Here is a 27,341-nt window from a genome sequence, read left to right as displayed (position 1 = left end):
GCAAATGAGGCAATGCAATTGGCAGAGCTTACTCTAAGATAATGCTCTTATCATTCTAATACTTCTGTTTCTTTCACAATTGCCCTGACCAGAAAGGATTCCATCAGAACAGAATTCCTCCTATTCACTTGCTAACCCTTCCCATCACCCTTTCACAAGCTACATTTCTCTTAGACCAATTCATTTTTTCAATATTCTATCAACTGTACCATTTCCCTATCTAGAAATACAATCAATGCAACAACACATGCAAACATCCAGAATAGTGGGTCTGAACTAACAAAACATAAATTGTGAAGGCTAGCCCAAAATAAAAATAAAATTAAATTTAAAAAAATAAATAAAACAAAAACAAAAATTATAAAAATAAAAGCTCATTCCGCTGTGCCCAGGCAAGCGCAGGTCCAGTGCTGATCAGAAGGTCAGACCCCCCAATCGAACCACTGCCACTCAGTCTGCATTGTCTCCCCACAGGTACTAATTAGGCAGAAAGCATCTCTGGCTCAGGAAGCCCCTGAGGTGCAAACCAGCAGCGTGGAGAATACTCAGGGAATTATATTAAGAGGACAAGCATGTAATGATACAACTCCTTTTTGCTTCCTTTCAGCAACTGCCAAGAAACAGCACAAGAGCCTATATAATGGTCTTAACATATATGTTCACCTTAAGTTCTTAGTTATCTCTGAAAACCATGCAAAAGTGAGACAATCACACTACTAAAGCAACTGACTTGTCTTAGAAGACCAATAAGCTGATGCAAGGTAACAATTCAAAATACTCTTTTTTTTTAATCAACTCCAAGTTCAAAAACACAAGCAAGATTTTGATTGGAAGACAGTTTTCATTTGAGCTGTTCAAACTACACATCCTAAACATTTGTTTCCTGAAGCTACTTAATCCCACCTCATTGATCTTGTCACCTCAGGGAGCAACACAGTGGGTATGTGTGTAACCACCAACACCAGATTTGCAACCTGGCAGATGGGCACAGGTTTCCCAGGAAATCTCAGCTTCATAACCTCCTTTTTAACAGCAGATCCAGAGAGTTGCTGAGGTCTCTGAAAATCGACTGTCTTGGGAGACAAAGAGTTGCAAAGCAGCAGCACAGAATAGTCTTCAAAATGGGCTATTGTTCTTTGTTACACTGGTAGAGCACAGCCCATAGACACTTCTTGCACAATTTGCTGTCAGCTTGCCTGAGACTAGAAGGAAAATGTACAACACTATGGTTTCTTGCCCAATTATCCAGAATAATATTTTCCAGAACTGGAAAAACTGAATTAATTTCCCATCTGCTCTCTGCCTCTTTCTATCACATTCTGCTTACCTTTTTACACAGGCTCTCACCATCCTCAACTAAAAGGATGCCATAAAAACCTTAAAGCATTGATTGCAATGGCCACATCCTTGATATTCAATTTATCTCAATCCTGGAAAATGCCAGTGACATATGCAGTCAAACCTTATATCTATCACCTCAAAGGTTAATTTCTTCACATCCAGGCAGGAAAAAAAAAATAGTGGAAAAAACTAATTTATGCACATCTTGCATTTAAACAGGTATGTTTTATTTCTTTAATGCCTTCCACATCAAAAGAGGTCTACACATTTTCTTTACTTGCTTTCTGACTCCTCTCCTGAGAGTCAATGGTAAGATAAGGTTCTTGGGGTCCCCAGTTACAAAAATCTCTCAGGCTAGAATGCAGACTACAGACACTGTAATGAAGCTCTGCAAGAAGGCTCATAAAATTCCAGCTTAGTCAAGACAGCTCCAAATTAGACATCATGTCACTGACAGTAATACCAGTAAAATGCTTTGGAAACACCTGTTTTGTCAAGTAGACATACATTACACAGATCCCTTTTAGAAACGTTGTATTAACAGACTCTATATGCCACCAGGCAGATTATATTAAACAATCTGCAACTTGATCACTGTAGCACAATCTTTAGTGCATTTTATCATCACAGGAATCAATAGTTGAAAAGCAACAGAGTTTTCCTCTGACCTTTAGAACAAAGAAGAATGCAAGCAAGAAATAGGCTTGTTCTAATAAAGCTTGCTGTAAAACTGGGGAAGACCATACGTCTTTGGTTAACCTATGCACTTTCTAATAGGGGTTTGAAAAAAGTCTTGAAATTCATTGTCAGACAACTAAGCCTTACCCAGACTGCACTAATTTTCAATTCAGATGAATCCCAATGAGTTTCCCAAGAGAAGAAATTGAAGGCAATCATTTATATTTTGTCCACAGATTAATCTAATTTTGTTTAGGTTTGGAGGCCAAGCCAAAAAGGTTTAAATAACAAGTCAATTAAGTCTAGGAGGAGAAAGGTGTATGAGAAATAAGTGCTATTATTAATGCTCGTACTCATTTCTAGTTATAAATGGGAGCCAGATCCAAAAAATGGAGAGCTAATGTGATTCTTCTTCATGTCAGTCACTCAGCAGAGTAGAGCACTCTGTACCTTAGCACATGCAAGGCTGTGCTGACATAGAACGTCACTAATAGTCACCTTTATTCTTTGTCCTTTACATGCAACTGTATTATGTTAAGTTTTTATCTTTCTCAAACGTGAAAGAAAGTCTAAGATACTTCGGTACAGAGGCTAGAGGAGAGGCAACTGCACTTTTTATGACAACAAAATCATGTACTAAGCCCTTCCTTCAACTGTAAGATTTTGCCTGACTGGCAAGAAAGCAGAGTAAATTAACTCAACATCAGGGCCAGTGTTTGCACTGTAAGAATTCATTTAATATTCCATTATTTGTCTTGCATGATTAACCTCTAGAAATATCTAAAATAACATTGGAGGGCCTGTGGAATAGCTAATTAGGCAGTCGACACAGTCAAAATTGCCAACAAAAACACGAACATGTGTGATGCTGGAATGATCTCTCTTCCCATCCTTAACCCAAACAGGACCCTTGAGGGCACCACAGATTTTACAACATACTGAAATTGAGGCAAGCGGAGTAGACTATCCAGAACTCCAGTTCTTCTTTTCATACTAAATCCATATATGCTTTTTAACAGAGAAATGGCATATAATAAATATGCTTTCTATAGAAGCAAAATAGCCATGGCTTATGCAAAAAGACAGTAACAGATAAATCTCTTATTACAGAATCACAGAATGGTTGGGGTTGGAAGGGACCTGTGGAGATGACCCAGCCCAACCCTCCTGCTAAAGCTGGTTCACCAGAGCAGATCACACAGGAATGCGTCCAGGAATGTTCTGAATGCCTCCAGAGAAGGAGACTCCACAACCTCCCTGGGCAGCCTGTTCCAGCCTGTTCTCTGGCACCCTCCAAGTGAAGAAGATGGCAGAGATCTAGAGTACTACCCTGGGCGTTGGACCTCTGAGTAGCTTGCAGCGCCTTTCCTGCACACCCTGCTTGCACGAACTGTCGCACAAACTGCTGTGCTCCCTATGACTGCTTAAATATCCCACCTGGCAATGCCCAGGCCTTACCAACAAGAAAGCTAACTGGAACAAAATACCTAGAAAATAAAAACTGTACTTTTAATACTGTGCTTCTTAAGAAAAGTTGGACATACTTTACAGGAATGCAATGAGGCTTTTTCATTTCCAAAAGCAAATGGAACATCAACATTTCTTACAGAAAAAAACTTCTTCCAAAACTCAGTCTGTCAGTCTGTTTTCTCTGAGGGATTGTGGCACCACAGCGTTAAACCACCAAACAATAAACCACTCCCTGCCTTCAATGAGTTAGTCAGTAACTCTCCCTGGATTCCTTCATTAAAAAAAAAAAAAATTATATATATACATATATATATATAAATCAATAATCCTCTCAGACTATCCTGTCCTCCCTTTCCTTGCCAATATAGTACTCCTACACATTTTCATGATAAGTTTTATTCATAATTGTATGCATTTTCCCCCTTTTACATTTTCTCTAATAACCTCTGGAATTTACACATATCCACGCTTCTTCTACGTGATTTAAATACCAGTATAACACATAAAACTTGAGCTGAAATGCATTATTGATTTTCACACTGCATTCATTTCTGCCTTCAAGTTTAATGGTCCAAGCAGTGCCTTTCATTTCTGAGTGAAGAGACTTGTGGGAGACAGAAAAGACAACACCACCTCAACTCCACCTCATCCCTTTCATCTTAATTCAGCGTTTTGGTCCATATATAGCACAAACACTGCCAGTATCCAGAGTCATTTCCATCTAACAACAAACCATTGCCACACCACTAGTAATTTCCTTATTACTTCATCATCTATTGATACAGATGAGTCATCTACCGATATAGGTGCCCTACTGCTGTCCTGTTTAACACCAAGATGGCCTTTGACTTGCTCCTGTCCCTTCTGCAGAGGCTTTGCTGGCATCCCTGCTACAATTCCCATACCTGGAGCTATCAAGACAGCCTGAAGTCACAACACTGTTCATAACCAAGGGCATCTCTTCCAACATCTGAATCCAATCCTGTTAGTCCAGAGCATTTATTAAAACACATTTTGTTGAAAGATTACTTAAGTTGATTATGTAATGGTAATAACTTGGCATTATTTAATGGTATTACATAATCATTGGTGGACATAAGGAATACATTGTTGGAGTTCAGAGCATCATCTTCCCTTTCCTTCACAATGGATACCTGTAGAAAGTTAAAATGGAATCTTTGTTACTTCTTACCTGAATTTCATCCAGTGTGTGTACTTGTTGCATGCCTTATTGTGTAAGGCCAAAAGACTGAAAAACACACACACTTCCTCACAGATCAGTCACAGAAGGTGGGCTTTGCTTTATTCGAATTATAAAAATCTTTCCTACTGCTACAGCATCACTCTCCTCCTTTTCTCCCTCTCAAATTCATATCCCAATGGGATAGCTGAGAATTACTAAATGAGCTTAAATCTAATACCCATAAAACTTCAATTTTCAGCTATAGTTTAGAAATCACTTGTCTCAAATCTTCAGCAGTCTGATGTTTTGCATATAAGGGAGAAAACCGTCTAGCATCCAAGAAAGTTTTTGCCTTCACAAAAGAACTTAGGACTCTGTAGATGGCACTGCTGGGAAATCTGTTTTGTAATTAGTCAAAATGTAAAGAAAAATAAAAAAGAAGCATCTTGAAAGTTTTTGATGGAAATATATTTTTTTTTTTTTGTTTTTTACAAAAAATATTAAAAGCAGTTCGACTGTAAACAGAAGACAGGTATGTACTCTGCTAAAATAGAATTGTCTGGATTTGGGCTGACATAAACTATGGACATAATTAGTCCAAAGCAGAAGCTGTGCACACAATTACAGTGTACCACAGACCGAACTGAAGAAAGCATTGATGTCTCTGTGTTAGCCGCTGTGAAACAGCAGCCTTCAAAACAGCCTCTTACCATCCTGACATCTTTACACCAAGAGCCAAGAAATACTTATGTCACTTGTTTTGTAAATCAATTATGTATATTTATGATGTAAGTGCAGATTATTTAAAAACAATTCTGAAAGCTAGATTCTTCTACCTCACTACTTGAAAAAAATAATGGATCTTATCTAAAGAACTGACTTTTGTGGTCAAGTCAGATTGGCCAAGCATGGTTTCAAGTGAGTTGCTCACTCCACACATCTTTTGGGGCAACTTATGAGCATGAGCTACCTCAGACCAACAGGAACAAGCCACAGTGGAAGACAAAACTGGAGCCTACTGCAGATTGCTCTGGATCGTAAAAATGCACTGAACTGAAACACAGCTGGGTACTTATCCCTCTTCCTACTTCTGCTTTTCTGCCCAGAAAACCAGAACAGTTCATTGAAAGGTCTCACTGCGAATGGAGGAAAGGCTGAAGCCACCCCCCTGCCACCTTGGCAGCCCCAGCATGTCCCAGAGCAGCCACAGCGAGCAAATTGCCTGGGCAGCACAAACCAAAGCTGGAGACAACATACCATCACTTTCACTGCCACAGATACATACATGAAATCTCACTGCAGCTTCAGAAACCTACCAGGTGAAAGGCAAAGAGCTTCCCACGTGAGTATTTTACTGTCTGGTTAGGGCAGTCTACTTTACTGCTTCACATTTAACTGCTGTGGACAGACCAGCTGTAGGAAATTACAGGGAGGCTGTAAAGTTTTGGGGTCTACTCTCACATCAGTGTGAGGGGAATTAAAGCCCATAACTCCCATTAGCAGTAATTGGAAAGTAAAAGAGAAGGGGATGGATTTAAAGACATATTAGGAAACTTTTTAAGATTTTGCCTTATTTTACCATGGCTGCTTCAACAAGCTTTACTCATATTTCAAATGACTAGCAGCAGGCATAAAAGAGTTAGTGTTTTATTCATGCCTCATTTATTGCCCACAACTTAAGAAAATTATCACATTTTACATATTACTCAGCTACACATGGTTGAAGTTAATGGACAATGCCAATTGCCCAGTCTGATGCAAAAGACAAAATTTTTCTTTCAACCAATCTGCCCACTAAACACAACATTACTCAGTTAAGCCTATAATTATAACCGACTCAATAATAATTTCTTTTGTTACTGTACGAGAAGCCCTTTTAAAAAATGCTATTGCACTCATTATAGATTTTTACTTTTTGATGTTCTTATAATGTTTTATCTTGGTTTCACATTCTGTAGTTACGTGAAAAAGTAGTAACTGCTCAAGCATGAAATAAATGCAGCCCCACCAAACGCAAAACTTTGGGGTGAGATTATGATTTTTTTAAAAAAGCAATAGAGCTGTCTTACAGTTTCATCAATATTGGCCAAACTGGAAAAGAACACATCAATTTTTGGACCAGAAACTAGGAGGATGCAGATTTAGATCTGTATCCAAAATAACAACAACATTATTATTATTAGTAATGCCTCCATTAACTACAAAGGAATTCAGAATCAAGACTGTCTATAAGTCAATTACCAAAAATAAGTCATGAAATACAGTTAGCTTTCCTCCCAGAAATAAATATCATTTCTATACTTGGAACAAATTTCAATGAAAGACAATACAGTATTTTGCTTATACAGAAATTATTCAAAGATCCTCTTCTAACAGATACTGAAGTTAGGTTTATATTTTGACAACTTACAATCTATTACTGAAGTACTGTGGCAGCAATAGCATATTTGAAAGGCATTCGGGATCATAAGCAAATCTCTCTAGTTTTATTAAGGTTTGAAGATTGAGGGTGGTGTTTGGCTTCAGGGGTTTTTGGGTTTTGTGTTTCTTTGTGGTTTGGGGAGTTTTCTTAAGTTTTCCACACCAAAAATGTCTACCGCAAGAGCAGTGTTAGCCAGCCAGTGACACTGATAACTACATGACTAAGAAAAAAAACCTACAGCCTGAAGTTATCATTTACAGCTCTACTTCCCCACCTCCCCACTCAAACTTCAGAAATTAATATGCATATTCATTTTCTCTACATTTAATGTTTCCACTATGACAAATGACTCTTAACAACTTTCAAGCTGCTTTTACAAGCGTCCCAAAGGGGGTTAAACTCTACTTCTCCACCCTTCAAAACAGGCAACTTGCAAATGTATCTGCTAATTAGGCACTCTACTGCTACAGTTTGCTTTGATCTCAACAACAATCAACTTCTCATGTTCTGATGATACAAGCGCGATTAAGCAGCAACCGAGGAGTTAAAGGCAAAATAATGAGACAGGAATACAATATCTTCTATTCTCATCTCAGACTATTACATGATGCAGACTCCAGACGTTGAAGAATATGGAAATTATCTTGCTAGGTGCACAGGGAAGTAAAAATCAACTCAACTATGCAGGCTGATTGAAGCCTTAAATGATAAAGGTAACTGACAATGACGAATATAAACTAATGTCATCTCAACCACCAGTGCAACAAGAAAGATTTTAAAGTGCGTACTTCATAGCAGAATATATTTGCTTCATCTGTAGAAGACAGCTTCATATTGCATGCTTTAAAAAAGAAAAAACAAAATTCTCAGGTGTGTAATTAGAGAATACTAATCCTGGAAGAAGTTTAACACGTGGTACAGTGCTTTAAGGAAGCCTTTGAGGAAGGTATGGAAAAGATTCCAGTACGTGCTCTGGGTAGGCAGTGCTACTGAATGAAGCATCTTGTGCCTGCACGCCTGGCTGTGAACATTCCCACCTTTTGTACTCAGGATCCAAGCGGTGGCAGCACAGGTGCTGAGCTGCCACCCGCCCTCCACCACTGCTGCCGGGGAGGGCCCTCGGGCAGCTGCAAAGACTTTATAAACTGAGCGCCTGTCATGCATCACGAAGATGAAAGCAACTTTGAAGCATACTGCTGCTCTGATATGTGAGAGGAAGAAAACACAGGAGGTAAAATTTCCTACAAAAGACACATCTGACAGAGCTTCGGCACTGGCAGCCATCCTTCCCCTGCACCGCCCTGCACCTCAGCTTATGGAGCCAAAGATGGGCCGGACAATGGAGCCCACCAAGCTGTATCCCCAGAGACAGCTATGAAATCACAGGGCTTTTTATGGAGTGGCACATGCATAATTAATTAGTCCCATAACTGGAAATCAGTAAATAACTGATATTATACAGAGGAAACAGGAACACGTCCCCTTAGCTACACCAATTGACCATAATTAATTAAAATAATAATATTTTTTAAATGTTGCCACTAAAATAATCACATCATAGTTATGATAAGCCATTTTACAGAATGGGAAGGTACTATTTCAAAAGTGGTTTCAAGCTGCAAGTCATGTGATTTTACACCTAACTTTCCCCATCCCCCAAGTTGTATCAAGTATTTGACACTGTGAGGCTTAATGAGCTAATCTGGATTTTCAACAACATTAATTTAAAAAAAAAAAAAGGTGGGGGGAAAGAAAGAAAAAGATATAGAGCATGGTATTTGCAAAAACTCTGGATTTCTACCACTGCCAACCGCTCCCCTGTAAGAAAACGGAAAACGTCCCCTTCTAAGGCCTGCCAGCACGTGTCAACCCATGGATAAGAGAACAGCTTGTTCTTCATGGCCCATAAAGCTGTTGATCTTTCTGCTAATTAGTGTTGGTAGAGTAATGAATCTCTGATGCAAAAACCAGACTGATAATCCCCAAATTCACTTCAAATCAACCACTGATTAGTTATATGGGAACAGCAATAATTACTGGAGCATATTTGGATGACTGATGACTTAGAGGTGGAAAGATGATCAAAGCAGGAAGATTAGGGAAGAAAAAAAATACATACATCCCAAGATGTCTTAGTTTTTAGCTCTTCACTAGATCATGAGGTAACTTCATTAATATAAAATGCTTTAGAATCTTTGGATTAAAAATGCTGTAAAATGACATCTGTATGTGTTATGTCACCAGTATTTATATAAGATCAACTTAAGGTTAGCAAGATAACAGCCCTACCACAATTAGAGACAATTAGCCCAGCAGGCAGTCTGTTTCCAGGCAGTTATTGATGAGATAACAGGAAGCAAGATAAGAAGTTCAAACTATAAGTAACAAAGTGTATTTTTTTCTTTGTATCTAACTGTGGAGCTTATCAGTACAGTATGGAGACAACTGAGCTAGCTGCAGCGCTCTGCAAAATAGGAACTCTTCCCAGCAATAAGCTCTCAAAAGCTTCAGAAGCAGAAAGGGAGATAGCAATCTCCAAATGCTGCACAGAGCAGCTGAAGAGACTGAACAGAGCTGTTCCGCACACCACAGTGCAAACTGAGGAGCAGCTATGGGACATGAAAGTAAGGCCAATTCGCTTTACTTGTCCAAGAGATTTGGCAGGTTAACCCCCTCCACAGTTAAAAGCTCATTTAATTTCTCAGCCTTTCACATTACTTTCTGCATGAATTCTATTTAAGCATCTCTGAACACAGCAAACCAATATCTGTAGACAATTTAAGCCAAAAACCCTCTGACTACAGACAGGCCTTTGAAGTTTGTAGAGATCAAGAAAACCAGCCACCACAGAAAAGCAGCTTTTTAAACATCTTTTCTCCTGATTAGAAACCAGTTTTAAAGCCCCAGCCTGTGCACTGTTCAGAATCCTTAAGAAGGCAATCTAAGGCTAGGGGGAGAGGTATTTAAATACAGGTGTATGCATAAGAATCTATTGTCCCAAGAGGAACAGAGCACATCTCACCCAACAATACTTTGCTCTCTCTCTCCAACACTGTGCCAAGGCCCCTGCACCCAGAGGGCACCACCATCCTTACAAAGCAATGATTCTTTCCCTCTGTATTTGACCTGGGGCTATTAAACAAGTAGCTACAGCTCAGCTGTGCAGCAAGGCTTATTCCACAGGAGAAAAGTTAAAATGCAGGAAGAGCAGAAGAGAAAGTCAAGCACTGATTATTACAGAATCATGGAGACACACAGAATGGTTGGGGTTTGAAGTGACCTCTGAAGATCATCCAGTCCCACCCATCTGCTAAAGCAGGTTCACCAGAGCAGATTGCACAGGAACGTGTCCAGGAAGGTTTTGAATGTCTCCAAAGAAGGAGACTCCACAACCTCTCTGAGCAGCCTGTTCCAGGCTGTTCTGTTACCCTCCAAGTAAAGAAATTTCTGCTCATACTCAAATGGAACCTCCTGTGCTTCAGTCTGTGCCCATTGCCCCTCATCCTGTCATTGGGCAGCACTGAAAAGAGTCTGGTCCCATCCTCCTGACACCCACCCTTGAGACATTTATAAACGTTGATGAGATCCCCTCTCAGCCGTCTCTTCTCCAAGCTGAACAGGCCCAGCGCTCTCAGTCTCTCCTCATCAGAAAGATGCTCCAGACCCCTCATCATCTTTGTAGGCCATCGCTGGACTCCCTTCCAATAATTCCTTGTCCTTCTCAAACTGGGGAGCCCAGAACTGGACACAGAACTCCAGATGTGGCCTCACCAGGGCAGAGTAGAGGGGGAGGAGAACCTCTCTCGACTCCCTGGTCACACTTTTCCTAATGCACCCCAGGATACCTTTGGCCTTCTTGGCCACAAGGGCACATTGTTGACTCATGGTCAACCTGCTGTCCAGCAGAACTCCCAGGTCCTTACCTGCAGTGCTGCTTTTCAGCAGGTCCACCCTTAACCTGTACTGGTGCCTGGGGTTATTCCTCCCCAGGTGCAGGACCCTGTATTTGCCCTCATTGAACTTCATCAGGTTCTTCTCTGCCCAGTCCTCCAGCCTGTCCAGGTCTCGCTGAATGGCAGCACAGCTTTATGGTCTGTCAGCCCTTTCCCTCAGTTTGGTATCATCAGCAAACTTGTTGAAGGTGCACTGAGACTCTTCATCCAGGTCACTGATGAACAGGTTGAACAAAACTGGACATGAGGACCCCTGGGGAACCCCACTAACTACATGCTTCCAACCAGACTGCACCGCTGATCACAACCCTCTGACCTTTGCCATCCAGCCAGTTCTCGATCCATCTCACCGTGCATTCATCCAGCCCGTACTTCCTGACTTTGCCTATGAGGATGTTGTGAGAGATGGTGTCAAAAGCCTTGCTGAAGTCAAGGTAGACAACATCCACTGCTTTTCGCTCGTCTACCCAGCCAGTCATACCATCATAGAAGGCTATCAGGTTGGTCAAACATGATTCCCCCTTAGTGAATCCATGCTGACTACTAATGATAGCCTTATTTTCTTCCACAGGCTTGGAGATGACATCTAATAAGCATGTAAGTGGTTTTGCTACCCAAAATATTACAATCCTTTGGAAACAAGAAATTTTAAATTAAAGAGGAAGTGGTCATTCCTTCCAAATACTTTTACTCTGAAGTTGTTGTATTTCATGAATGCTTATCATTAGCAACCCCTCCCTTATGAATTATTATTTTTCATCCTTTCTTTCTATTAAGCAGTACTGCTTGCACTTCACAACAAGAAGTACTAAAGCAGATTTGCTAGACTAATAGCAGGCCACACTTAATAAAGTATGTTCACTGCAAATTCAGCCTCTCATTCTCCAACAGTTTTCTTCCTCACCCTCCTTGGGAATGAAGATGAAGGAAGGCAATACTGTCACAACAATTAGACTGAAGCGACATCCCAAATTATTACAGCACGGTGTCTCCAGGAAGCAGTATTAATTTCTTTTATTGGCCAAACTTCATTTAATATCAGCGGTTTCCCAGCAATTTTCAACAGGAAGCAATAGTAAATTTATTGTCAAAAACATTGATTTAATTTTCTTCAACTCCAAAGAGCATTCTTTGTCACTGAAAACGTGTGGTTGCTAGATTGCTTACAACTGGGTAATTCCAGTTTCCCTGAAGCTGTATAGAATGTAAGTTCAGTTTCTACCCCACCTCCAGGTTTCCAAACCTCCTTTCTCTTGTGTTGATTTCCCACTGGAAAGACCTCATGCCTAATTCTCAATTTTTCTCATATTCCTGTATAAAGAGTTTTGTAATTTACTTTAGCCAATTCAGAGCACTAGATTCTCAGTAACTGTAATCCTTCAGGTTTTGCAAGTCTCATTCAATATATTGCAACAATATAGATTTTATTTCTTCACATATGTCATGCATAACATTATTCCCTCTTGTAAAGCACAATAAACTCATTTATTTGGGATCTATTCCCAGAGATAAAAACCCTATCTATTTACCTCTATCGGTATTCAGCCCTGCAGGATTTTAACTATCCGGTTTTATATAAACAAATTAAATTTTTATTTTTATTTTTATCTTTATTATTGAGCCATAGAGCATAAGTAGTATTATTGTGTTTTTATCAGCAGAGGGAAAGTCAAAGTAACACATAAAAGCACAATTCACTTATTTTGCTAACACTTGGAGTGAGCAACAAGCATCAGCACAGGAATACTCTGCAAGTCTGTAAGCAAGGAGTCTTCGCTCCTGTTTTACTTTCTCCCACTTTATGTATTTCTAGAAGTTTAGCAAAGGCAACATTTTTGAACAACGAAGGTAAAGGCTGTACCTCAAACAATTTTAAAAATACCTTTCTGAACTATTTCCCAATGCACTGATTCCAATTGTTAAACTAGTCCTTAAGAGAGTATCAACAGCAACAAAACAGATGAATAAAGGAAGATAGTAACCAATGTAAAGTGATATTGAAGATTAAGTACTTTTCCAAATGAGAGGGCTCCAAACTTTTTTTTTCTCTCACGAATCATGAGTATCTTTTCAGAAACACTAAGATTCAAATAGAAACTATGGAGGGAATGTGTGAGCATAGAAGTAAATCCAAACCAAGGACATGACAGCTCATTCATTTTAATGAAAGGCCTTCTCATCCCCCCACTTTTTTTTAATAAATGATATTGTAATTCTTGGAGTTTCAAACCAAAACAGTGAGCCACTATGATGCATTAAAGAACAGAAAATTAAAAAAATAAATAAATTTTAAAACATGAAACAAAACCCACACACACCTTAACTATGTAAAAAAAGGAAGGTAAATACAAGTTCAAAGTAACACTGAAAGGATTAACTCCAGGTTACTGAGCATTTGAAGCAACTCTAAGAAATAGTTCTCTATCTGCAGAATTTTCTTTAAAATCAATTTTTTGAAAAATCCCAAAAGAATATTAAGAATCTTCTGTCATCAGAATGACTTTGATTAATTTAATCAGTATCACGAAAGCTGTTAAGATAATTAAACTATTTTAAGATACCAAAGCCTTAGGGTATTCAGGTTCATTTAAAGTGCATTAGTAATAAAGCAGTTTAACATCCTTACATACTATATTCCCAAATCCTGACAAGAAACCCTGCACAAGATATTGCAAGCTGACAAAAAGCATATACATTTCCCTTTATAAAAAGATCTCAAGCAGTAATTCAGGCCTAGAGATAAAGGCCAGAGACTACAGCAGCAGAGCACATTTGCTTTGTTTGTTTTTGATTAGGCTGCCTTCTCCCTCTTTATCCAGAGAGCTTAAACGGGAAAGTTTAGTTTTTAAAGATTAACGCCCTAGTTTAAAGTTAAACAAAAACAAAATTAAAAAACGCACACCAACTCCTACTGAAATAATAAGTAGTATGCTGTCAATTTTTAGTTTCAGTATAACACTAGTTTAGTTTACACTTCATGTTTTTAGAGTAGCAACACTCCAGACAAGCCAGAGAGTTCACTGGTATGATTAGCAAAATTGGCATTTCAAGCTCCTGTAAGTCACTTATCTTTCACAAAAGCCCATACAAATCACAAATACTCGTATTTGTTTCTGAAATCTCCATAATACAACTCCTGATAAAAATGAAGTTGCAGGGGAAATGGCAAATCTTACCCTAGTGACACTAAAAATCACAGCAACAATTATGTGCTAATGTGACAGAAATTCCTCTAGTAGCATTTGTCTTTCCTTCACTAACAGTAGGAGGCAACTTAATTTTTTAAGTTAATTAGGTTAAAAAAAATATAAAAAAACTATTGGTCACTCATTAGAAGTGTTGTAGGCAACGCCAAGCTGCTGGTTACAAACAAATAAGTATTGCAATAGCTTCTTGGAGCTTCTTCCAGCATAAGGACAAGGAGAGGGGTGGGAGGGAAGTGAGAAAAGCAAATGCTTTAAAAGCACTTCCAGACATCTCTGGCAGAAGAGTCGGCTCTATTGACTGTGGCACCATTTTTCATACCTGAGCAGAAATACCTCTGAACAAGGTATAGAATTTGGAGACAGAAGGTACTCACCTCTCAAAATGGCATTTAAACTTTCTCTAACTCAAATTGCACCTGTTTTATTTTGATATTGACATCACTTGAGCAGATGAAACAAGATGTTGAGTCTCAAATTTATCCCTTCCACTAAATGCAGTGAAGTCTATTGTCTCTCTCATCAAGTACTTAAAATCCTGATCTTCACGGCAACTTCTTCAGACTGTTAGAAACTGCACACTTCAAGAATATATTTAATTACCAAATTCAAGTGAATTTAAAAATCTGGCATCTTCCACAGAATGTATCAGGGCAGGGAGGGCCTGAGCCCTCCTCAAGCATCCTGCTACTTCTGCATGGCTCCACAGAGAAGTTGCATCCACAGCCAGTGGCCAGCCAGTACTGCCCCTCCTACCCTGGGAGGACTCCACCACGTAAATGAGGCCAAATTGACCTTTTGTTAAAAATGAAATCCAGTCTAAAAGGCGTGTGTGAACTTCAGCTCCTTGAGGAAACAAGATGTATGTGATCCCACAGATGAATGCACGTGAGCACATCTCAAACCACCCGTAAGCTATCAAACTGAGTCAGCAAGATAAATGACATTCCGGAAAATTTCAAGTAATTACTCATTTTCAGGCTGTGCTTGGCCACCTAGCAGCACCCCATGGGGACAGAGCCTCAAACATGAGCTCATCCCACTAACAGTCAGGGAACCCATGTGGTAGAGACTTTATGGAAGCTCCAGATGGAGTTCACACCTCCCACAAAGTCTGGCCACAAGGCGGACACCAGGGGTCAAAGTGCCATCAGCTCCACAGCCACTAAACTTCCAGGTGACATCACACACACCCAAACTCACCAGTCAGAGCTCCTCCAAGGCTTCCTCTTCTGAGCTGTCTCCCATCTTCACTCAGCTGCCTCTTAAATTTAGAAGACTTTCCAGGGCCAGAAGAGACTTCAGGACTGCTGGATTTTCGAAAAGGCATAGGTGGGGGGGACAATATGTGATCAAGCTGTAAAGAGAGAAAAAAATAATGTACATGTACTGTTTAAATGCTTACCTTCATTGAAAAAAAAAAAAAAAAAATCAAGCTACCTTGACCTGAAGATTATGACAGCATTTGGAAACAAACAAACAAAAAAAAGTATTTACAAAGATATTAGGGCAATTAAATTCCTAACTGAAAGTTTTACAAGTGCCAGATTTATGGCTGGCTCTGTAATAAAGACATCTTTGTCTTCTGCAAGAGTATGGTTGGAGGTAGTGTGAGCTGTAGAAGAAGCATTTTCTGCAGTGGTGCCATCACGAGGTACAAGGGCTCAGCACAGGAAAGACATGGACCTGTTGGAGAGGGGCCAGAGGAGCCACAGAAATGATCAGAGGCTGGAACAGCTCTGCTGTGAGGACAGGCTGAGAGAATTGGGGTGGTTCAGCCTGGAGAAGAGAAGGCTCCATGGAGAACTTACTGTGGTCTTTCAGTACTTAAAAGGGGCCAATAAGAAAGATAGGGACAGACATTTTAGCAGGGCCTCTTGCAATAGAACAAGGGGTAATCGTATTAGAGTAAAAGACAGGAGATTCAGCATAGATACGAAGAAGAAATTCTTTACAATGAGGGTGGTGAAACACTGTCCCAGGTTGCCCAGAGAGGTGGTCGATGCCCCATCCCTGGGGACATTCAAGGCCAAGCTGGACAGGGCTCTGAGCAACCTGATCTAGTTGGAGATGTCCCTGCTCATTGCAGGGGGGTTGGACTAGATGACCTTTGAAGGTCCCTTCCAACCCAAACTATTCTTATAATTCTATGGATCAGACTTCAGCTTACTGGACCTTCCGTAAAGCAGTCTTTTTGCAGCTGTGGACCATCTGAACTTGCAACCTAAGCAATCTTCTCTGACCAATATTTATCCTTGGCAATTTCTCCCCAGCTGCATGTGAGCAGTCACTAGATGGCACTGCACTACCAATAAAATGCAAACCACTGCCCAGACTAAGGAAACGCTGACAAACACATTTATCAAAGCCAGTGCAAAAAATAAAATAAAATAAATTATCCTGTTTATAAAATGCATTCATTTACACTGACTTTGAAATAAGCATAAATACAAATCCTCATTCTTCAAATTCTGTTTCTGTCATCGTTCATACACAACATTTCAGCCCTCTGGTTCTGACAACACATTTAATGTCTCAATATTTGATTAAATGCACCAAAAAAAAAGCAGGGGGGGGAATCAAATACAGGCAAAGCAAGAAAGAGCAAGGATGCGAATAAACAAAGTAAAAAGAGTTTTCCGTGCATCCTTCTCCTTAAACTGGTGCAGTTGCATAGTCTTTTTTTTTTTTGCAAACCAACTCAAATTTTTTTTTCTGTAACATTTAAGTCCTGATTCTTACCACAATTTTTTAGGAAACAAAGCATATCAAAGCATTTTAGGTTTTTACAGTTCATGTACTGAGACTTATCAGCCAGACAATCTACATATCACCTCCATACCCAGCTGCTTCATCTTCTCTGTCCACTGAAAGGAAAGAGAAAAGGTCACCATAGTCACCAATGAAGACGCATGGTGAAGCCCATTTTTGCTTACAGGTAATCCCACAGCAAAGTACTGTATGCCCCACAAAGCATTTCAAAACCCATATTCTGAGCTTCTTTTGTATTGGGGGTAGTTTCTTTTTTCTTGGTTTTGTTTTTTTCTTTTTTTTTTTTTTAATTGAGTGTGCAAGTTATTGGAAGTATTTGCAGATATACACATTAAAGCATCAAGAAACACAGTGGTTTCTGAATCCACTTCTTCAGCATATTAAGACTCATTCATGTTCACAACAGGTACTGAGGTAACTGATGAACTTGCAGCCATGCCTTTAGCAACTTCCTAAACAGGGAGGGTTTGGGGTCACAAAGAATATTTAATTAACCTTTGTTACCATTTACCTTTTACAAACACAGGCATACCACAAATATTTCTATTTCCAAGTACTAAGATACCTCAGAAGATGAATTTATAAATCATTTAAAAAGAAGTGGCTTCTAAACTCATTATTTTGAAATTCTTTCACATAAGTCTTCAAGCAAATACTCAAACTGCTCACTGACTGATGGATGGCAACGACTGCTCAATGCTGCACTCCAAATGACTCCATGCATCTGACAACATGACCCAATCAAGGCGTTAAGTGAGTAATTGGCAAAAAATCAGGCACTTTCTTAAAACAGGTTGACACTTCAAAGTAGTGAACCACATCTCTTTTCTGGAATAAAGTTTATTGAAACTTTAAACAAGAAAAACAAACAAAAAATGCACTAAGCTCCCTGTGCATTAGCACTTAAGTCAACAAAACAGATTTAGTGTCTTCCATCCTGTCAACGTTTCACTTTACAACCAGGTATATAACCTTTACGGCTGCTCAAGTCACTCCCGCAATGAACAGACTTGCACATTCTATGACAGGCAGTCTGATTACAAGATTCATCATTTCAAATTAAGCTGTGCTCCTTTTCCACAGCTTGCATGGTTTCAGAAGAAAATTTAAGACGGGGCTATAGTACAGTGCAGCAGAGTATCATCCAGGTCCTTAATTCATATTTAAGATGCTTTTCCAATGTCCAAACTGGCAGCTTCAGAAAAGCATGATTTTTGAAAGCTAAGACTGTTTAAATATTAATCCCCACTAGCTCATTGTTTTAGCAGCAATGCCATGCCAGTATTCTCTTGCAAAGGTACCGCCTTGTTGCTAAGTGACTCTACCACAACAAAAAATTTCTGTTTGATACAATGCCAGCACCAGCTTAGGGCACAGAAGTTCTCAACAATACAAACATCAATAAATTGCATGGAAATAGAGAAGGATACCCTATGCAGCCAGGGACTGGGTCTTGGCCAGTGGGACAGAAACTACCAGCCAAGAGGAAGTAATTTTGACCCCACATGAACTGGCCATGCCTGAGGTCCTACATGTGGAGATTCTTGGGAACAGAACTGGGGAGGAACACAAAGGGGGGAAGAGAGGAGACATCCTTCCTACCAACACTTCTCAACATGTCCTCACTTTGAAACTCTATATGCAATCCTCTGACATGAGAAACATGGGAATGAAATTAAGTTTCTGAAGTTTTTCATTTTTAAACACAACAGGGTGAAACTCAGATTCTGATTAACATTATTCTATTACGCACAGATAACAAAACAAAAGTCAGCAGTCTCGTATATGACAAATTAAGGACCAAAATATCACAGTAAAACTAGGTTTCACTAAGTGTTCCTTGAGGGCAGAAGTTCATTTTAACATACGAACAGTCAGTATAGTAGACAACACTTAGATCTGTTAACGGAGTTTCAGCTGATTGTGGACAACCATACCTCATCACCTGAAGCAACTATACCAAAAGACATTATATGGCCTAGCACTGCAAATAACAATATGGAAATACGAGACTTAATATTTTCATATTGATGGCCAACACCTGCTTTACAGAAAGAATTATACCTATATCAACAAAGCATTTCTGGAAGCTACCTGAACATTCATTTTTGCTCCCAGAGGGCAAAGTAAGATCTATAGCATGTACAGTGTGTATTTGAAAGGAGTCTGTACATTGCAACTGCTGTTGTAGTAGACTGAGAAGAGCAGACACGAATATACCCTTTAACATCCTTGACATAACTCTGGATGCTGGGGAAATATGAGGAAAATGGACTACAGAGAGTAGTCAGGCCTGCAAGCTTCTCCTGAATATCTTCTTGTGCTGCTCTCAAAAGGACAGACAGCTAGATGAACCAATTTGACCCAGAGGGGCTTTCTAGCCCCCATTCAGACCTTACTTGAAGCAAAAGCAGATGAAGAAGCTTTCTGTCCTCAAAAAAACAGCCTTCCCCTCCTTCCAGGCACCACATTCAGGTTGAAGTAAGTGAAACCAACAGAGAACATTTTATTAGGTCCTGATTCCTTGGAACACACAGCTGATTCTGACAAGGTATAACATGGCACATATTCAAATCACACAAAGTGGTTAATTCAGCCAAAACGACACTGCAATCGTTGAGCAACAGAAGTATGATAATAAATAGATTTAAATAAATAGGTGGTTTTATTTCAATAAATAAGCAATAACAAGACCTATTCAAACTTGTTAATATTTATTTGAAAGACCTCCTGGAAACCTGAGCACTATGAAAGTTCAGGTTGTCTGTCTTACCAGCTACAGATGCGATATTGCTGTCTGCATGACAACGTCAAAGCAAGTATCTTGAGGAATGATGGTCATTGAAATTCTACCAGAGATACTTGAAATGATTTTACTGAAGCTGCTTCTACTCAGCACATCAAATAGTTTTGCCCAGCAACGATCACCACTTTACTGGTATTTACTTCATGCTTACTAGCTGAACGGACATGTGTCAATGTTGGATGGCATACAAGCACAACAGGAGAACCAGGGTTTGATCAGTTCCACCTTTTTTTCCAGTGAAACTTGCCTGACAGCAAGTTGCAAAAAATACAATAGCCGTATACCTGAAAGCAGTTTCCAACAAACAGACTTTGTTATACTTTGAGGTTTTGGCTATCACATGCTCTGTGCACTGCCTCATTACTGCACTCAGGCTGCAAACACACACTTCTCTCCGAATTCTTTGTAAATAAATATTAGTGACTTAAGGAGCAATGGGGTAAAGGAGGGCAGTTTTTTCACTTGTCTAGGGAACTGCAGGGCAGCAAATAAAATAATTTGAGAAGTTACGTCAAGAAGTCACTACTTCAAAGGCCCATAACAGCTAAGACAATGTCTATGAAAACAAGGGTACTTGATTGTCCTGTATCTATAGTACAAAGGGAGTTAAGCTAGCCATTGAGTGTGTACAGGCTGCTTAGAGAGGGACTTTTAATCAGTACACATCTTGCCACCAGTCTCTGCTGTTAATATTCACAATGCATGGATAGTTAACTTATGTAAAAGCGCTCCCTCCCCCAACATTAAATACTGAATAATTCCTTTCCAACAAAGGCACTTTGAAAGACAGAAAACACATGGCAAACTCCAAGCTATGCAGAATATACTTTTCCACAAAATTAATTTCTTCCAATCCATTTTTCCATACATATCATTGAAAATAAAAAAAATCTGTCTGTGTTCTAGGTATGATGAATTTCTACAGAAACCCTGTAAAATTTAGGAGATAACAGCTTTCACAAAGTCCTATTCCCCCACCTCCCATGTACCTTACAAAAATGAACAGACAGTACCATTAGAGGAGAATGGCTTAAAAATTACACAGAACAGAATCATCAAAATATCCTTACCAGAGAATTCTACATGCAGATTTAAGGATCCTATAGAAACATGGATGGAATTTGAGTGACAGTCTCCTCCACTTATACAGGACTTTCCTCCAGGGAATCAAGACTGAATCAATTTGTCCTCAATTTTTTTTATTTTTTTTTTTTTCATATTGTGATGCTATTCATTTTCTGTGCGAATAGAATCTGCTACATTCCTCTAAAGAAAATTATTCTCACAGCGTACTAGCCATGGACTGTTAACAGCTCACCTACTCAGAAAGGATTATCTTCATGTTTTTAAAAACCTCAGTAGCATTAAATCCAGCTGTCTAGTATCATCTATTTATTCTAAAACTAGAATGAATTTTCTGCTGGATAATTATACCATCAAGTAGCGACATCAAGTACATCAGCCCACATGCCCTTATTAAAATTAAGGACATGACAACCAGTTCAAAATAAGACCTGGCAGTGAATTTAGAAGTACAATTTGGTCCAAGTACATAATGAGGTATGGGACAGTCAGAAAGAAAATAATGGATTTCAGGAAAGGAAATCCATGGTACAAGAAGGTGAATGAAGCTAAGATAATGCAATCACACCGATAACACCTGGATAAGGAAAAATAAGCTATTCTGAGCTGCTGAGATTTGTTGCAACATGGGACTGTTTTTTCCAATAAAAATTAAATTGAAATGAGAACTGAACTCATCTGCCCAGCTCCACCTTTTCTTGAAACATCCACTGTAGTTTTATTGTCCAAAATACTTCACCCCCAACCTCCTCTAATTGCTCCATAGACAATATTCCTACTTCCCATGTAAACTGGGAAATACAGGTCAAGTATTCAGTCTTTAAAATATGAACAAAGATGTTCTATTAAGCATTTTAATTTATCCCTCCTGAATGCTGCATAGCTCCTCTCTACCTCAGGTCATGTTGTATACGCACATTAAATGCTGAAGTTTCCATAAAAAGGCTGTGCGTTGTCACCCATTTTAAGCCTCCCTCAGTCAGGCACCAATCCAGAAGAGATATTTCACCTGAAAACTCTCACAGTACAGAGAAAGTAGCAAATACCCAGCATACTTTTGCTGCTTAGGTTTTGTGTTTGGTTTTTGTTTTTTTTTAATCAACCAGAAGTCCCAGTATAAAATTTTACTGATAAGTATGTTGTTATAAAAATATGCCAAATTGCATCACACCAATCCAGATGTTCAAAGAAGCGAAAATGGAAAGCATCATGCTCCAGTTCCATCCAAACAAAAGCATAGGAGTCCACCTGGTGGTGAAAATATATTAAATTGTTCAGTAAAAAGTCTCATCTTTATAAAGCTAAATGCTTAAGAGGAGCATGGCTTCACCAGCCTAACAAGCCCATCCTGTCTCTTGCATCTCCAGACACAAACGGTATGACAAGGAACCATGCATCTGAGGCCAGTTAGGACCCACCACTAGTTCAACAGCAACTGAGGCCTTGTAGCTAAACAGACTGCTAGGATCATAAATCTGTTTCCTCACATGATGTATACTGGGTTCCTCACAGCACCCTGCCTCTCTACCTGGCTCCTTTGTGAGCATTTTAAGCACAGATGCTGAAACATAACAGCCCAGCAAAGCACCGTTTTTTGAAGCAAACTTCACCAACTTCAGTTGGCCATGGGGGAGAAGTATGTTCTTATCACTTAAATATTCTCCCCAAGTCTAATTAAATTTGGCACAGACAGATGAGTTTTGATTAGCTGCATTGACACAGGGAGCAACACTGAATATGATCTTATTAACGGATAGGATCGTATCTTCCAAAAGCCAAAGGCATCTTAGAATTTCTTAAAAAAGCCATTTTAGCCAATCATAAAATCATAGAATGTCCTGAATTGGAAGGGATCCACAAAGATCATCAAGTCCAGCTCCTGTGCCTGCACAGCACAATCCACAGTTCACACCATGTGTCTGAGGACATTGGAAGACTGGAAGTCTCTTCTTGAACACTGTCAGGCTTGGGGCTGTGACACCTCCCTGGGGAGCCTGTTCCAGTGCTCCACATCCCTCTAGGTGAAGAACCTTTTCCTAATGTCCAACCGAAACCTCCCCTGGCACATCTTCCTGCCATTCCCTCGGGATCTGTCACTGGTCACCAGAGAGAAGAGTTGGTGCCTGCCCCTCCTCCTCCCCTTGTGCGGAAGCTGTAGCTGCCATGAGGTCTCCTCTTAGTTTCCTCTTCTCCAGGCTGAACAAACCCAGTGACTTTGGCCACTCCTCATACGGCTTCCCCTTCAAACCCTTCACCAACTCCATAGGCCTCTTCTGGACACTCTCCAGCAGCTTTGTGTCCTTTTTATCCTGTGGCACCCAGACCTGCACACAGTGCTCCAGGTGAGGCCGCACCAATGCAGAGCAGAGCAGGACAATCACCTCCCTGCCCGGCTGGCAATGCTGTGCTGGATGCACCCAGGACACGGTTGCCCTCTTGGCTGCCAGGGCACACTGTGGGCTCATGGTCAACTTGCCATTGACCAGAACCCCCAGATTCCTCTCCACAGAGCTGCTCTCCAGCATCTCGTTCCCCAGTCTGTATGTAAAGCCAGAGTCGCCGTGTCCCAGGTGCAAAATCTGGCACTTGCCCTTGTTGAACTTCATGCAGTTGGTGATTGCCCAGTTCTCCACTTTGTCCAGATCCCTCTGCAGGACCTCTCTGCCCTCGAGAGTGTCAGCAGCTCCTCCCAATTTTGTGTTATCAGCAAACTCACTAAGTGTTTTTCAATAACTCCCAGAACAATCTTCTCCATAACTTTGCCAGGTGCAAAGTAAGGCTGACAGGCCTGTAGTTGCCAGGGTCATCCTGCTGCCCTTCTTGTAGGTTGGGACAACATTTGCCAGCTTTCAGCCATCTGGGACCTCTCCAGATTCCCAAGAGCGTTGAAAAAAAATCACAGAACAGGGTCTCTCTGTGATGTCAGCCAGCACTTTAAGCACCCTTGGGTGAATCACATCAGGCCCTATCGACTTGTAGGGATCTAGCTGGAGTAGTAAATCCCATACGGGAGTTCATTGTTCTCACAGCCATGGTTTTCTAGTCCAGGGCTATGAGGGCCCCCAAGTCCATCATCAGTGTTGAAGACCGAGGCGAAGAAAACATTAAACGTCTCAATTTTGTCTATGTCCCTGTTAATAAGATGACTTTGCTCATCAAAGAATGGGCCAATGCTATTTCTAGTATGCCTTTTGCCATTAATGTATTTTAAAAAGCCTTTTTATTGTCAACATAGTGCACTTTAGTTACTTGATGAGAATCAAATCAGACTTCAAGAGGAAATGCTACAATGAGGCAGTGTAGACACCCAAAGGGACTGTCTTACAGTACCTTCACAAGCAGAGGTGTGAACAAATTTCCAACAGATATCCTGCAGTAACTCCTATCTGTGAGGAGCAGCTCTGCTGCTTTTGGTCACAACACCAAATTTTGAAGGATTCTGCTTGGGGATGCAATCTCAGGGTACACAGGAGTCTCAAGGAACCTGCATCAAACCTAAGAGCTGAATGAGATCATTAGCAGTTCCAATTAAATCAATTGATGGTTGGAATATTCTGCATTCCCTTTGCCCACAAGCAATATTAACCCACTTTAATTTTGAGTAGGGTTTAGAGAACCGTGCAATTATTCTGAATATTCATATCTCTTAGAGCAGCGTCTGCTTTGCAGAACAGAGGATCACAAATAACCTAATTCCGCACAGAGATAAAAGGGAACACTCCTCCAAAAACTAGCACCACTTCCAAGAAGCAGCGGATAATGAAGGGAAAAAGATACAGAAAAAGTCTTACCAGGCCACATGGACTTTACTGGACAAGGAAAGATCCCATTTCTTGCCCACGTTTCTTATCATACTTCCTCAAAAACAAGCAGATACTTTTTTTCCCCACCACCAGCCACCATAGGCCAAGTAGCAAGATTTCTTAAATTCAGTATTGCCTTTCTGCCTGTCCCACCATGGGAAGGATCTCCCTCAGCTTGGGCTGAGAGACCTTGCTAGTTCTTGAGCTGAATGGTATGTGTCATTCCTGTTCTAGACTTCAGGCCTCAGACTGTCTCACTCCCTCCATGACCTCCAGCTTCCTCATTAGGACAGTGACACCAGCCCATCCGCTACTGCACAGACAGCAAGTAAGTGAGGTCCTAAGCTCCTCGTTGAAAGACAAGGCTCAGAGGCAAAAAGGTTCTTGCTTACAGTAAGATAATTATTTGTTAATCATTCATATGGCAACTCTCAGTTTACATACAACCTGAAGCTGACACTGCAATTATGTCCTTACCAAGGTAAAGAGGATAAACCTATTGTAAACCTCTGCTGTTCACAAAGCACCACTTCTAACCATTTTATTTACTGATTTTACATCCTACACATACACACAAACACAATGCTTAAAACTAAAGTCACTGTTCAACATTGTCTCGTTTATTTTGCTGAATATATCATGACGTATAAAAAAACAGAATCAGCAAAAAAGGTTCATGATGCTTTTCTACAGCATGTCCTTATCTATCATATCCTAGGTAGTACAGAAATATTTTAAGAATTCTGCTAAGGATCAACAGACACTTATCCCCATTATTTTGCTACCTTCTTCACACCCACTCCGAAATGCAAATTTGCATTTAAAACAGTTGTATTTTTCTTGAAAACAAATCTGACCTCTGGTCAGTTAAAAATAAAGAAATACAACTCATAGAACTATGAAGAATCAGCTGTATCTGTGTTAAAAAAATACATCAGTTTGCATCCAATGCTTTTTCACAAACATATTTACACATGATTGCACAGAAAATGAAGTGCAGCCTTCACAGTATGCTACAAGGCCAGTAAGTGGCCTGTAAATATGCACGCACACTGCTGTCTGAGCCAATTATTACTTTACCCCGGTTAGGATGGAACAGTTTTGTTACACTACAATTGAGTCCTTCAGTTCCTGAAAGCCTCCTGTATAACAGCTCTGCACACACAGATGGACAGACTGCTCTCTTTCCAGGGAAGGAAGCAACAGTTATTTATACTGAAGACAGACACTGCTTCCAACAACTCAGCCTGCCCTAAGTCTCCTTGGATTTACTCACCTGGCTTTAATGAACACTAAGGAAAAGATTAATTGACCATTAAGAAAGATTCATAAAAAGTAGGGTCTTCACATCTCTTGTAAGGCCCTACGACAAGAGCAAAAAAACCCAGAACACAGTTCTAAATAAATACACAGGGTGTTTCAAAAAGGACCCAATTTTGAGGCATATTGCTTTTAAATCAAGTCCATCTTTTTGAAACACTCAGTATGTACATATAGCTCAACCTGTGGTTAAAGGGGATCACATCAGGCACTTTACTTGCTGCTAGCATCAAGACATTCTTTTTAACCTGACAGTTATACAGGTATCTTCTCAGAAATGCACACCATGTACAAATGCCTTTGCTTCTGACCAAAATAAAAAATAATTACTTCAACTCCAACCTAGAGAAAACTGGCAACACTCTCAAAAAGCAAGAGAAGACAAAGCATTGCACACAGACTGCTAGCCAGGGTGAAGCTGCAGCAGCTCAACAGGTCAGCCCTACTAGTAACAACGCAGAGGGACTGGAGTCAACATAGTGGATTCTGTAAGGAAGTTTGATAATTTAATCAAAAAAAAGAGGAAAACAGAGAGTAGGGTTCAAGGATTTGTCCAAGCCACTCAGCTCTACTCTGAGTGCACCCTCCAGAAAAAAATTCCCCTTTCTGTAGGTTTACAGCTCCTCTGAGCACTGCCTGAGCCTCAGGAAGCACACTCACATCTCATCTTTGCTTCCACAGCTTTAAAAGGGATCTGACAAAAGAAAACAAAAAAAGAAAACCCACCCTTCACTGCCCAGATGTGCAGTGGTGCATGCCACCACTATGTAGCAGGAAGAATACTCCCTTCCTGTCCCTGTCCTGCTGATCATCTTGGCAGGAAAAAGTGGCTTGCAGTGTTGAAATTTGCTGTTGGTGACTACTGCCACATCTGCCTGCTGCAAAAGATTCAGTGAGCAGCCAGGAGGCAGCCAGAAAAAGACAGCAGAAGGCTGCTCAAACACACCTGCTTCAGTCAGGGAGGAAATGAGGACACAACCCATTTCCCAGTGCTGGTGGGCAGCTGCCAGGGTCTGGGAAGCACCTTTGCTGGGGCAAAAGAACAACACCTGGAAACCTGCATGCTTGCAGTGTTGAAGAAAAAGCAGCCGTGCACACAAAATTTCAGGAATGATGAGACACTGCGGAGTTTAAGGCATAGATGCCGGCACAAGGGTTTGTGCAATCCTGCTCCCTCCCGCAGGCCGGTGGACGCTGAGAAGCAGAGGTGGCTGACCCCTGCTCAGTCCCCTCGCAGGCACCACTTCACATGGCGTGGCAGAGCACGTTGCAAAAACCACATCTTCCTAACACAAAGGACACACTTC

General features: G+C 40.3%; 1 protein-coding gene across 7 annotated transcripts in view; it reads right to left on the bottom strand.

Annotated features, from left to right (window-relative positions):
• Window positions 1-27,341, bottom strand: part of MAST4 (microtubule associated serine/threonine kinase family member 4) — a 313,227-nt gene that overhangs the window by 235,196 nt on the left and 50,690 nt on the right. For all 7 annotated transcript variants that reach the window (XM_065860149.2, XM_065860150.2, XM_071802651.1 and 4 more), the window contains exon 2: window positions 15,454-15,607. In XM_065860149.2, the coding sequence (XP_065716221.1) occupies window positions 15,454-15,607 (154 nt within the window). The remainder of the gene's footprint in view (window positions 1-15,453; window positions 15,608-27,341) is intronic.

The sequence above is a fragment of the Patagioenas fasciata genome, chromosome Z (assembly GCF_037038585.1).
Source record: "Patagioenas fasciata isolate bPatFas1 chromosome Z, bPatFas1.hap1, whole genome shotgun sequence".
Taxonomy (NCBI): Eukaryota; Metazoa; Chordata; class Aves; order Columbiformes; family Columbidae; genus Patagioenas; species Patagioenas fasciata.
Note: the sequence above shows the minus strand (reverse complement) of the source record. Positions and strands in the feature narration are given on the sequence as shown.